General features: G+C 46.1%; 1 protein-coding gene across 1 annotated transcript; it reads left to right on the top strand.

Annotated features, from left to right (window-relative positions):
• The first annotated feature begins 9,902 nt into the window (after positions 1-9,902).
• Positions 9,903-14,431, top strand: LOC135817448 (DNA-directed RNA polymerase II subunit RPB7-like). Its single transcript, XM_065330639.1, has 8 exons — positions 9,903-10,057; positions 10,158-10,267; positions 10,969-11,065; positions 11,424-11,537; positions 12,308-12,373; positions 12,923-12,994; positions 13,286-13,319; positions 13,873-14,431. The coding sequence occupies exons 1-8, from the start codon at positions 10,046-10,048 to the stop codon at positions 13,884-13,886; spliced, it is 519 nt and encodes a 172-aa protein (XP_065186711.1). The 5' UTR covers positions 9,903-10,045; the 3' UTR covers positions 13,887-14,431.
• The last annotated feature ends 106 nt before the right edge of the window (positions 14,432-14,537 follow it).

Genomic DNA, 14,537 nt, shown 5'->3' with positions numbered 1-14,537 from the left:
GCGTGCCCACCCAACTACTTCTTACAGATGAACTTGCGAGATGCCTCAAAGTTAATTAACTCATCATCTCAAAGTTAATTAACTCATCATCTCAAAGGCTACATGAACACTTTTACATTTCACTGGTGTGCACAATGTCTGGCACAGCCCGGAAATGTCCTGGTATCATCTGGCTTTGCGTATTTTGATAACTAAGAGCACTCTGAAGACACACTCGGCTATATTATCCATACATACACGTGCCACATAGAGACGTCTGACCTCAGGCCGGGACTGATGCACTTGCACCAGGCCGTGACTTTCTACAGCTCTAACAACTGCATCAGCGGACCTTCAGACTGTCACCGCTCAAGCAAGGGACCAGCTTCTACTGATTATCACTGCACAACACAACAGACCTGGCTCAACAGAACTGGTCTGGGTTGGTCAGGCCCCAGCTGGACACAAGGTTTGGCCACCAACCGGCATGTTTGCTGCTGGATTTACAGGTGTATGAGCTATATCCCATACAAAGTATAAAAGACTATCCCCGAGTACAGCGGCCAGACTGGTCAAAACTGCTTCCACCAGTTCTGGAAATGGATAGTAGGGGATATGGGGAGGAGGAGGGGATGCCGGATTACATCAGCAAGGGCTGCTTGTCATTCCGTTGTCAAATCTGTGCCATGTGATCATCAAGTGCCATCTGTCTAGAAGGTGTGTTACATGTAATGGTTGTGAGATTTCTAGTCAGATAAGGTACGTGCACTGTGAGAACCCTCTGATTTGTATCCCTGGTATTATAGTTCCATCTCCAGTCTTGTTTATTTTCAGTAGAATGTCTTTTGCTTCGATAAACCTACTTAACCAAAGAGTTAAGTTATTGCTGGTGAAAAAAGTTGTTTCAGGTGACTATGAGTAGAAGTTCATTCAGTCATACATCGGTTTGAGTACAGCGTGTTCCGGTCCCGCAGAAAACAACTTCACCTGGAAGTGATGTGCCAGCTGTACTTGAAATAAACATTTCCCCATGAGCGAACATCTTTTTATCAGTCGGGGGAAGAGAGAGAGAGAGAGAGAGAGAGAGAGAGAGAGAGAGAGAGAGAGAAGCAGAGGCAGACAGAGACAGACAGAGACAAACAGACAGACAGACAGACAGACAGACAGACAGACAGACAGACAGACAGACAGACAGACAGACAGACAGACAGACAGACAGACAGACAGACAGACAGACAGACAGACAGACAGACAGACAGACAGACAGACAGACAGACAGACAGACAGACAGACAGACAGACAGACAGAGAGGGACACACACTGAGGGACACACAGAGAGAGATGAAGAGAGAGAGAGAGAGAGAGAGAGAGAGAGAGAGAGAGAGAGAGAGAGAGAGAGAGACAGAGAGAGAGAGAGAGACAGAGAGAGAGAGAGACAGAGAGAGACAGAGAGAGAGACAGAGAGAGAGAGAGAGAGAGAGAGAGAGAGAGAGAGAGAGAGAGAGAGAGAGAGAGAGAGAGAGAGAGAGAGAGAGAGAGAGAGAGAGAGAGAGAGAGAGAGAGAGAGAGAGAGAGAGAGAGAGAGAGAGAGAGAGAGAGAGAGAGAGAGAGAGAGAGAGAGAGAGAGACGAAGAGAGAGAGAGAGAGACAGAGAGAGAGAGCGACACAGACAGAGAGACACAGATAGAGAGAGACAGAGAAACAGAGACAGAGACCGAGACAGAGACGGAGACAGAGACAGAGACAGAGGCGGAGACAGAGACAGAGATAGAGACAGAGACAGAGACAGAGACAGAGACAGAGACAGAGACAGAGATACAGAGACAGAGAGCAAGACAGAGACAGAGAGAAAGACAGACAGACAGAAAGAGAGACAGAGGCAGAGATGCCATGATCAGCCATGATGATGCTCCTCTCGGTCACAACCCCTGTAATTGTTCATAGTCTCAGTTTCTCCCGCACACTCGCTGATATTATCCCTTCCTTTCGTTTCATCTTGCTGACTCGTGCAGCTCTATCTTTTGTTTTTAGGTGCGTGATGCCGAGACTTCAGGTCGGCAGAGCCATCAATACCCCACCATCACTGCTGCGTCTCGCTGCAGCCCCTGCTCATTAGTTGTCACGTTTGTCCTAGTCTCAGTACCATTGTCTTTTCTTTATTATTTTTCGAGCTGGGAATGTGAACATGGTAAAAAAAAAAGTTACCTCTCTGCAACCAGTCCTGACTTTCTACATCAATCCTTCCCATATGGTCTGCTCTCCACCTGGAATGAATGCTCTCCCATCTACCATCCTGACTGCAACCCTATCCCAAGTAACGCTGCATTACTTCAATACGTTTTCCCCTTTTGCACTGCCTCAACTAATAAATTTGCAATACTCCAAGGTTGAGGAGTATACAAGTACCTCTTGTAGCACACCGGCATGACTGCCGTCGATGCGTAATAGCTGATGACCTTGACTTTCTCAATCTTTACCCCCCCCCCCCCCCCCACGCGGCCGCCATGTCCGGGTGGTGTGCAAGGATACTGAGACCTCTAGTCGGCGGAGTGCACAGCGCCCCACTTACACGGCCATTCTAGTTGATAGTCAGCCCCGATTCAATAAGTCACAGTTTGTGTGCGCCCACATCCATCTGTTCTGGTCCTATCTTCGTCCTATCCTCGTCCTGCCTGCAACCCTAATCTTTGTTCTGGTCCTACATGTATCTTCGTCCTGCCTGCAACATACTTTCAATCTTAGTGTTTGTCTGAAGTTAACCCGGGTCACAAATACAAACATCAACAAAATGTTATAGCCAAACAGATGCCACTGTATGCAGTTGACCTTGCCAATATCCACTCTTGATCATTCTTGAGACAAGTGTCGTTATTCATGAGCTGTCGTTATTTGTTAGGGTGAACGTGTGAATTTGTTCGTTCACTAGGTCTGAAGACTGTGCCGTTATTCGCGAGTTGCTATTATACCTGCCCCGGTCACTATTCACAAAATTGACTGTTGCCGAGGAGCTTCAGAGAACCATCTACCCATGTTCAGTAATTCGACTCCACGACTAAAGTCAAACTTGACTAATCACGACGTACTAAAGGGCTTTAACAAGCACGGATGAATGGTTTCCGTGGATGAATCGATGGACGAGGCTCATTTCCGGGATCCCTGGAAAGCCTCTTCCCACTGGTGAATCAATCAAGTTGCTGATGATCCCATGGCACCAGTCTTCAATGAGAGCCAGATGTTAGCCACTACAATCATATTAGCTGTAACACACAGAGAGTAGACTACTAATCTCAGTGTAATACAGTACTGGGCTGCGGTTTAGTATGGAAGGACGGCATCTTTACTTCAGAGGAACATTTTTTATGTATACTCAGCACTTCCTTACAATGTGCCTGATCACCTCCCTCTGTCCGGAATTCCTCAACGACCGGTGAGTAGTAATTTTTCTACAACAAGTATGTTCTAAGTATGCAACTTGCACATCATATTGTGTGCAGCAAATGTGAACAATTATGACAATCATGTACGACTGTTATTCCGTGATATTGAAATTTAGCTCTTCATTCTCCCTTTTCTCAGTTTCCTTTCTTACTCTGTATCAAGTCTTCCCCTCTATTGTTACATTCCGAATCCCCAATGTAACCTCACTCTATAGGAGACTCTTGACACCCAATACGTATCCGCTTGCTTTTGGAGAATCATTCCGATAAAATAGCCAACAAGGTATACACAAGTATATGGTTCTGAATTGCGAGTTCGTAACGAGTGACCGGCACCCTTTGGACCCAATGTGCGCCAACAAGTGAAGGTTGACTGACGCTATATGATTGCACTTTTCAGGAATACTGATTACACGTATACTATGCACACGTCAATGTTCTGATTTTTAACTTCTAAAAGCATATTTTCTGAATCACAGCCACTTCTTAGTCCCAATTTGCCTGCATACATGTATGCCTGAAGAGAGAGAGAGAGAGAGAGAGAGAGAGAGAGAGAGAGAGAGAGAGAGAGAGAGAGAGAGAGAGAGAGAGAGAGAGAGAGAGAGAGAGAGAGAGAGAGAGAGAGAGAGAGAGAGAGAGAGAGAGAGAGAGAGAGAGAGAGAGAGAGAGAGAGAGAGAGAGAGAGAGAGAGAGAGAGAGAGAGAGAGAGAGAGATGGATGGATATAGAGAGAGAGTGTGTGTGTGTGAGAGAGAGAGAGAGAGAGAGAGAGAGAGAGAGAGAGAGAGAGAGAGAGAAAGAGAGCTGAGTTTACTCCTAACCGATGCTGGTCAGGGCTTCTCCCATAGTCACTTGGAACTTGAGTAACGTACCTAGCATGTGCTATCGATCAACAAAGCTAGGGTTACATCGTGATTATCTCTTACCACACACACTGAGGCATGTCTTGGCATCGGCGGTGGCACTAATCTCTGTTGAGCTGTGTTCCCTTGCGTCTCTGGCATATGGGCAGAGTAACAAGAAAGTAGAACTTGAACACATGCAGCAACAGGAGCCATTTTCCTACAGTACTGTCAGTCGTCCAAGAACGTTGGGGGGGGGGGGGGTCATCCTCCTAACCTAGACCGTTCTTATTTTATGTGCATGTGCATGTATTACAGAGACAGTCTATCCACAGTTCAGTCACCGTGGTTTATACATTGGTATGCTGTTCTGTAGTGATGAAACTCTAGCCTGGTGTTCTTTTGGCGCTCCATTCTTTGGCACCCCGCAGTACGGTGTGTAGCTGAAGTGTTCAAGGACTCGTTGACATTTTAAAAGGAACCCCTGCAGGATGCATGTATTCTTGGTAAAGGGATACAATAATTATTTGAAGAGTCACCCGAGGAGACAAATATTTTAAAATCGCAATGAATAGGATAACGTGTGCAGTCATTCTATGTAATCATGCATCTACTTGTACACACATCATCCAGGAACGATGGATTGTCTCTAAAAACGTTTAATAATTATTTGGTTTTCCGGAAAGGCATTAGGTAAAGAAATCCCGGCAAACAGTGTGCTAGTTCAAAGGATTACTGCCCCAATCTTATGCTTTCAAAGCTCCCTGCATCATTGGTGCTTCCCTGAATCTATTGATGACTGTGTGATTGGGAGAGAAGTAGCATGAATGGTGTCATACTGCAGTATGCTATAAAACTAGGGCACGCATATGAACATGCATGCCATGATAAGTAATAATCAGCATAATACTAATGCTGATATGGATTCAATCATTGACAGCCTGGGGATCAGGAGGTACCCTAGTGCCTTATTATGGTTTTGTACTTCAAAGTAGTTGGGAATTCTATTGCAGGTTACGGCAACTGGATAGCTGTTAATGCTGTGAATTAACGTCTTGTTTTTCTATTCATCAGGCGTGTTCTGTTAGGTTAGGATGAGTCTGTAGCATCTCTGAAAGAAAACATTTCCTAGGGGACATGTGATCCTACAGGCCGCTGCTACTACTAGCATTGAGCATGCCTGATGATGATGCCAGCACAACTCTCTACATCATAGTCATTCAAGGGGGATGCTGTTCTTTGAAATTACAGCTGTGATAATGTTACTCAACACATAATCACTACATGACGCCATGATAATACATAACCCCAGGGATCACATGGCCACCATGCATGTGAGGTGTAAATTATGCAGAAAACACTGCACATTTCACACAATCATGTACTGCAGGGGCTGTTGAATTGTCTTCCTACCCTGAGCAAGGCTCGAATTACTCAAACTCAACCCCTACCACACTATACATGTAGCTGACAGTTTAGTGTCTTCATTTTGTATTTACGCTGTTCTCATCTCTGCAGATATTCCCAGCGAAGTGATTGGTTTGTATTGCAGCAATCCAACTCCGATACTTTGACATTGTGGAGTACGTGTACGACTATATACACCGTACGCTATCTACATGTTTCAAGTACATGATCTTCTCCCAATGCTTGAAAAGGGTTTGCGAGATTAAATATTAATTATAATTTATCACCTTACAAGACCTAGTATTATAAGACAATTAATTTGTTGTCTTATCATGCAGTGCTGCATGCAATGTACATGACTTGTACATGTACAGGTATATGACTAGTCCACAATACAATGGTATTCCAACCACATCATGCTAGGACTTGTACTGTAATCTACACTTTCCTGCTAGCCACTCATGAAACACTTGGCGCACATAATCATTATTGTGTTCCTGTCATGCTTCTCATGTACGCTGTTGATTGATCCCACTTCACCTGATGGGCCTACACAGCGTTTTGTGAGATGGTAAAGAGAAACACCTCTATCACTGTTTACACAGTGTTTAACCTCTCTGGGCGAGGTTTGTTGAACTCATGTACATGTACATCGTACACATTTACATTGCAGGGCTGTCATGCCATTGTTAGTACCGTACCTGATCTGGTAAATAATTGGTTATTACTGAGCCTTTGCAGACGGAACTCAAGGCTTTGAAACACTTTAGTCCCCCCCCCCCCCTCAATCATGAAACCACTAGTATTGGCACTAAGTAAGTTTCAACGTGTTATCATTATTGTAACGGCACATCCATGATGACTTACGTATTCTAGGCTATCTCTTTCTGGCACTGTGCGGTAGGCGAATGTGCGGTTCTACGATTCGAAGTACAGCGTAGATCTACGACTCTGTCACAACTGTCAATAAAATGACTACGGCAATGATATGTCCACCCACTCTCTCGCGCACTGGCGATAGTGCAAACCACTCCACGGCCCCCTCATTTCCGCGCACGTACACGTAGCTGAGAGTAGAGACACTGAGTGTTGAGACAGCCAGAGCTACTGTCTGTCCGACTAGTCGACTCTGTACCACCATACTCCATTACATAGCCTAGAACCAAATACAGTAAAGACGGACACCTCTGAGGTGACTCTGCTGGTTTACGAATGCCTCGCTCAAAAACTTGACCCAGGCAAGAGCCTTATCTGAGCGGCACATGACATGGCTTCAAGCCTTCATTCCCACTCAACATACTCATTGCATTGCCGCAATACAACATACCACCATTGAAAATGCTGCAAATACCGGTAATGCTATGTCTGCTTCTGCTAAAACTAGTCACAAACGAAAGGTAGACTTCATTTTATCAATGTTTCACCGGCGTGGCAGGTTTAGCGGATTTAGGAAGTGTCATACGCGCCAGCGACAAGCTAGCTAGCTAGCTCCTGCTTCGTGGTCGACGCTGCCATCGTTTTACTAGGCAACCGACAGCTAGTTGCGTCAAGGAGTAAAAATAACAAGATTTGTACTCCACCAGCAGGGCAGAAAAGTCGTGAGTGTTACTGGTGACAAAACCGTCGCAACTGTACTAGTCCTAGTACCTCGTAGCGTAAATAATTTACGTTCCTGATCAGCATTTCCTTCTGTTCGGAGAGATTAGGTCTGATACATTCGAGGCGCTGTCTCCGGCCGACGTCGATCGACTGCACTTGCGCAATTGCATCGTCGACAGCCAAAATAATTCGCACCTCGCACTGTCAAAGTGTTGCAGAGCTGGGTCTTTGGTGTTTCGCGCCTGAGAAAGTTAGGTTACAGAGTAGATCGGGAAGGATTCGCCATGGCAGTGTTCCGTTTAGTGCCGCTGTGGACCCTGTCGGCACTGCTGCTGGTAGCGGATGTGGCACGAAGTCGGGGAGTTGTCAGCCTGCCGATGTGCCGTGTGCCGGTGGCCGATCGGTATCGCAACTATTACATGGCCGCATCGGGTGCCAAGAGCCATTGGGACGGAGTGTTCGTATGCATGAAGTATGGGGACATTAGCGGCAGCAGTAGTGGCTCTCTGCTGGCGATGCGCTGTGAGGTGGGACGTGGTGGCACCCCTATCCTCGTGCTGGATCCGACTGGCATCAGCGAGTGCCAACGTCAAATCGAGGCCAGTGTCAACGAGGTCGACGAGTCAAACCTAGCCTGCGACCTGCTGGAGGCGGCTGGTCCGGATGAAATGAATACCGAAGTATATTCCCTGGAGGGCATGAAACTGACTGGACAGAACAACACAGGTAATGATGCGGTCTTGGACAAGCTGTACGTCACACACCTCTCCATCGTCTGTACAGAGACGTATGGCACCAAGACTGTCGCTGCAACACCTCGCCTATGTCGCGGCGGCAGTCTGTCGGCGTATATGCCCGGTTCTGAGCTGCGTCCGAGGACTGAACACTCGTGCGCCAATGTAGATATGAGCGCACTGGGTTTCTAGTGACTAGACTGGCTGCACTGATTGGCTGCTTGACTATACCCACACGGCCGTCGGCGAACCAGAGACGTGATCCTCCCGAACTCCGGGCAGAGGTCTTGAACACGTGTGCTGTGTTGTCATGGACACAGGCTTGCACAGTGACTGTAGCGGCAGAGTAGTGTGCGGCGAACCAGGCAGATCCACGTAAGCCGGCCAGGTCAGTAGAGAATATCGCATTTCAAACTGGTGTAGCTGGGGTACCTAGTGAGTAGTGTGGTGATTGCATAGTGATAACATTCGGAACTAGCAAGCCTCTGCTAAGTCCACATGTAGGACTGGTATATCATTCAGAACCTTCATCCCAGACTGGCACATAGTATACTATCTATTTTATCATTGAACGAACCGAGCCACCAGCAACTGATCAATCCGCTGAGATGTGTTCGGAACGATTAATATAACTCGCAGCGTAATGCATTTTCTATAGGGCCTGCTTATTGTACGCCATATTCTGGGAAATCCTGGCAAACAGGGCAACTGTGTCTTGTCTCACGATTTGCTATTCATATTCCACCCGGCAGTATGTATTCTGTTTCCATGTTTCGACTGTTGAGTGTACATGCTCTCAGTAGTACAATGAAGTGACGATGTCCTGATTCTGTTGAAAGGTCCTGTCAGGATGATGACATTGAGTATTGGGTGGCGAGGGCTCAAATCTCTTCTTGGGTGCTTTCACTGAGTTCTCCTCGGCAGCTCCAGTAGATGCAACATGTGTACTATTTCTACGGACATGATATAGCCTTGGATCCGGGCTGACTGGAATTGGGTTTCTTACTCTCTTACATGAGAGTAACCGAGGCACTTACAAGGCACTGGGAGTTCTTGGTCAGCAAACCTGCACCTCACACTATTGGCTAGGCAGTTACAGAATCCCAGGACACAGTGACACAGGACCATTGTATACAAAAGTGGGTTGAACTTGGATTTGGAAAAGATCCGCATTTCTCAGTGGTCCGTGATCGATCACTGAGCCCGGGCTGTCGTATGGCTGACACAAGACTGAGTCACCAGTCTCGGATTGGCGCACGATGTCATACTGAATTCATGCATAAATCGCTCCCTAACTCGGAGCGACTGATGTGCGCACCCCCCATAAGGCCCAGCCAGGAATGATTTTACGCTTGCTCCGACAGCCGGTCTTTGAATATTGCCCCTTTTAAATGGTGTGCCCTCGACTACACCTTTTTGTTGCAATGGGGTGTGAACGTTCTTGTACATTCACGTACTGCCACTCCGGCAAGTCACTGCCTGTGTATCGCCAGATACATGAATATCCGTGACTGTGACAGTGGTCTCATGATTATACATTTTCATTGCCAATTGTAAAATTATAGCCGGAGTGTGCGGCAGCGTAGACGTCTACAATCTACAATGTCCCCTTCCTGTGCATCTACCTCATTGCAATAAACCGTTTTTCATAATTATAATGCGGTGAGTCGGTAAATAATAATAAAGGTCGCCCCGGCCATGTCACCTCCCTGGTGCCAATGCCATGGTCAGTACATGCTGAGTGTACAGGTACAGTAGATCTGGGCGCTGTCAGTATAGTGTCGTTCGGACAATAGTCCACGGGTTTCTGCCAAGTGTCAAGTTGTCATGCAAACCAAAATGGCGACCTTTCGACTGACGACAGTTCGCCGCGGGTCCGCGGTGCAGTGTAGGCGAAAAAAAGGTCGAAGAAGCTTGACCTGACTTCGAATTTTGTTTTGGTCGTTGTTGAAGCGTTTGAGAAACCCAAGTGGCAAGCTTTTGGTGATGAGCAGCTAACTTTCGCATCGTGCTGCTTTTACACGGCTGAAGTTGTGGATTAGTTAGCCATGTTCTTTCACGTAAGCGGAGTGCTCTGGTCGTGAACCTTCTGTGTGTCGCGCTGTCCAGCTATGTTAGCAAATTCAAACTTTTATTCACTTTTTTGGATTCCATGTTCAGCTGGAATTGGAGCATGAGATTCTACTACATCCTCGGTACTTTGGTAGATCACTACTGGACACGGTGACACGGAAACTGTTCACAGAAGTGGAGGGTACTTGCCATGGAAAGTAAGCTGTGGTCTTCTTGCTACAAGATGCAGAGCTGAAAGAAAAAACCGTTGACTGTTGCCTGCTCGGTTACGGTTTGTTATTGCACAAGCCCCTGCTTAGTTGGTGAAGCCTCTGCTAGTATCGTCCCGAAGATTAAATACCTACTTCCCACCTGTAGGCATTGCCTCACGCAAAGACCTACCTGTATTTTTAGATTGTTTGCCTTGTCTGTTTTGACAATTTTGAATTTTAAACGGAGCATGTGCTGCAACACATCACAGGTGTTTTTTATCCATGGACAGTCAACTTCGCGTATAACGACACTCGGCGGGGCATCAGAAAAGTGTCCTTATTCGCGAGGTGTCGTTATACCCGAAGTCCCATTATATGTACAATACAGTTGGATGTGACTTTGCTCTGGGCATGGAAATTCGGTCGTTATTCGCGAATTGTCATACCCGCCGTCGTTATTAGCGAAGTTGACTGTATCATCATCCCCTTAGAATGTATTCAGTTTTGCTATTCCTAGGCGTTCTTCTTATGTCAATTAACATCTGGTCAGGTTCACGGGCATGTAGTGGACTTCTTGCAATATTGCTTATCAGAAGGAGAGTACGAGCAGTTTTGCGTCATGTATGGGTTGATATGAGCTGGTTTAGTTGAACATGAAACACAGCATTATGTATGCAACGGAGCTGTTCACGTGTGTAACCCTGTAGATGTGGCTTTGTCATTGCCGTCACAACCATCGAGAGTATTGGCGATGGGTTCATTCAACCAGGCAGAGGATTTGTCATCTACCCTGTGAAGTACAAGGTGAGCAGCAAGCTGCTATGAAGGGTGCTGTACCAGATCACTGTTAACCAGTTCAATTACACACCATGCTGGACCTCTCTCTCTGTCTCTCTCTCTCTCTCTCCTGTTGTAGAGGTCTCAGTCATCATTTGCTAGACTTTCCTGTCTTTATAAATGTAAAATGCTCTCTCATTATGTCTATCTGCCCCTGGGTGGTGGCATTTCTACGGACGCGAAATCAATTTCACTCAACCACTCTCTCTCTCTCTCTCTCTCTCTCTCTCTCTCTCTCTCTCTCTCTCTCTCTTTTCGGCCTGTGTGTGTGTATGTGTGTGCGCGCTTATGCATGTGCGTACATATTCATGTATGGAATATCTAGGCTATTGTATTCAGACCTTTCAAGGGTGAGGTTTTAGATGCTGTTGTCAAGGATGTGAACAAGGTCGGCCTGTTCACAGAGATTGGACCACTGCAGTGCTTTGTGTCTAGACATGTAAGTGTGTACCGTAATCATTTGCTGGCATTGTTGTATGGTAGTACCGGTATATTCAGAAAGAACTGGCATGGCAACTTCTTTTTAAAGAGATATTAGTTCCTCCTTCCTATGCCTTCTGCTGCTTCTCTAAGTCCTCTGTACTCGCATCTTGCTGCCCGTCAAGCAGGTCTAGCACTCTTTCTCTCTCTCTCTCTCTCTCTCTCTCTCTCTCTCTCTCTCTCTCTCTCTCTCTCTCTCTCTCTCTCTCTCTCTCTCTCCTCTAGCTGTATGCTAAGCACCGCCGTCACGTTGGTCTCCTTAGTTCCTAGTCTGTATCTTCTGGATGGTGAATGATGACTTGATAGCCTTTTGCAGTGCTGCTACAGTGGTGGTGGAATCACGAACAGCTATGAAGTTTAAGGATGGCAATACTGTAAATCAACTAATTTTCGCTGGCGATTTAATTTCGCTGATTTCGCCGCTGGGTACCAACCGGCCAAAGTAAATCGCAGGCCTAAATTTGTCATAGAGGCAAATGATGCAGAGCCATGGCTGTATGTGAGGGCAACAAATACCAATCGATTTCTTTTTTGAAAACCCCAATTAGCCAAAGTTAAATGACGGTCAAAAGTTTTATTTCGAGATCGGCCAAAGTTTCTCACCGGCCAAAAATTGTTGATTTACAGTAAACAGAAGCAGCTGAAGCGTCATTTCACGAAGGTTTTATTGAGATGTCACGAGCAAAGTAGTAATGTTTGTGTGCACCGTTTGCTGTTCTGTGTTTACAGTCTATTCCTGGCAATATGGAGTTTGATCCGAATTCAAATCCACCCTGCTACAAGACGGAAAACGAGGTAAATGATTACCCTTTGGTGTTGTGGTTTGCGTTAGTTTTTATGGCATTGTCTTGCTTGCAGCACTGTGCTCACACCTTCAATTAGTTGCTTGAAAGGCGTACATGTACATGTAGCCTCTGAGATTTTGTTGACCAATAGGAAGATTACTACTCTGCAGTGAACGAGTTGCGGTCAGAATCAGAACAAAACCAGAGAAGGTTGCACAATTTTCTAGAACCCTGGACAATGAACAGTCCATAGTTTTGGAAATTCTTCCTGAAAAATGGTGTCACGTTCGCTGGTTTCTTCTGATTCCGATCATACCTCCGATCATAGCTCGTTGGCGACAGAGTTCGAAACCATCCTATGGACAACTCCAGTGCTAAATGTACATGTCCTTTTTTCCCTGTGATTGCTGACTATCAAGAATCAAGAAAAGAGAAGGAAAAGGCATTGTGTGCAGCAATGAAGTTTGTTGCCGGAGTGTACAAATAGTAGTTCTGCTCTTGTGTGTGTGTGTCTGTGTCTGTGCGTGTGTACACACACGGACGCGGTGTATTGATGCAGGAAATGGTCATTCAACAGAATGACGAGATCCGGCTGAAAATCGTCGGAACGAGAGTTGATGCGGCCGACATTGTAAGTCGGACGCGGTGTGCCTTGCGCATGCCTGCAAAGGTCTTAGACTCCTGCAATTTGTGCTCCTTTCGCAGCACATGCATCCTTTTTTTGTTGTTGTTGGTGGTGGTGGTACTGCTGCTGCTGCTGCTGTTGCTCCTGTTTTTGTTGCTGTTGCTATTTGTCTGGGTGTTTTGTGTGTGTATGTGTGTGTGTGCGTGCGTGTGTGTGTATGTGTGTTTGTTTGTGTGTGTATGTGTGTGTGTGTGTGTATGCTAACTGTTATTATCTTTCTCGGTTGCTTCTGTACAGTTTGCCATCGGTTCACTCATGGACGACTACTTAGGTAAGATTTTTGGGCATTTGTTTTATTCCGTACCTGGGTAACCAGGGTTGAGGATTTCAGCGTGTTCGGTGTTGTGGTTTAGATTGTTTACTCCATACCCATGTACAGTACGATGTAGTATCAAGAGAGCATAAACAAGAGTATTCAACTGTGGTTATGCGTTAGTACGCGGCACGCTGCCTTCATTGCGTAACTTGCCTTCATCACGCTCTGAAAGCATGCACTCAAACCCACAATTTCTCGTACGAGCCCATCCGTTTTTGCTCGATTCTTTCCAGTACCTACGCGATCTCTAATATTTAATTTTGGCGCGTGAACTCCAGTTCCGCACGAAAGTTCATTTCAAGCCAGAGGGAAAGTGCGGTGTTTTAATTTTCCGCAGTGCGTGGACTGCAGCTGAATGATGTAATGAAGGCAGCGCACCACGCATCTGGCCCATCGAAAAGAGATCACAGTTGCATACTCTTGTTTATGGACTCTTGCTAGTATCCACTGGCGTTGGTGGTGTGATGCTCTTTTTTCCTGCTACCTTTCTTTGTACTTTGCCATGCAGGTTTGACCAGTTAGCCGTCGCACTGGCAAGCGAAAAGCGTTGTACGTCACACAGGGTTCCACGCCTTGGATGCAGCTGTGGTGTTGGCTGCTTGCTGCTTGAGCTCATGCATCCCAATAATACTTGACAAAAAAAAACTTTATTCTCTCCTCATGCAACATTCACTGGTTTGAGCAACATTGACGACATAAAATTCTGCCACGAAAGTAGGCTCATTAAAAATCATCATTTTTTTCCTTCGTTCGTTTTCGTGTATTCAGTGTAAATATTTTAGCTGCTCCCTCTCGTTCTCCCAGCTGATGTTTAACGTTTTGTTTCCTTGTCTTAATGAAGGTCACAATGGATTGCAATCAATCAAAGAACTATTCGATGTGCATTGATGGAGAGGGGGAGAGAGGGATTTGGATTTGGTTTGGGATGACTAGAATTTAGAATTCTTTTCTCCAGCTTGCTGATGTCTGATCTATCTCTATACATTCTAGTACACTTCTTCTGCTGTACAGTTTTCTGGATTGTTTCCTCGAGCAGAAACAAGAAGAAAACACTTGCTGAACTCTGATTGGCTAAGGGCGGTTGACCAATCAAGAGAGGTGGCTCAGGGTTATAGCACGGAGCAGAAGAGCGGAGGCTCTGCTTGTGGGTATCTGAGGGGAGAGTGCATGCCA

Source organism: Sycon ciliatum, chromosome 5 (genome assembly GCF_964019385.1).
Source record: "Sycon ciliatum chromosome 5, ocSycCili1.1, whole genome shotgun sequence".
Classification (NCBI taxonomy): domain Eukaryota; kingdom Metazoa; phylum Porifera; class Calcarea; order Leucosolenida; family Sycettidae; genus Sycon; species Sycon ciliatum.
Note: the sequence above shows the minus strand (reverse complement) of the source record. Positions and strands in the feature narration are given on the sequence as shown.

Coding starts and splice junctions, on each gene's coding strand:
- LOC135817448 (XM_065330639.1), top strand. Junction 11,066..11,423: donor TCTACCCTGTGAAGTACAAG/GTGAGCAGCAAG, acceptor TGGAATATCTAG/GCTATTGTATTCAGACCTTT. Junction 12,995..13,285: donor GAGTTGATGCGGCCGACATT/GTAAGTCGGACG, acceptor GCTTCTGTACAG/TTTGCCATCGGTTCACTCAT.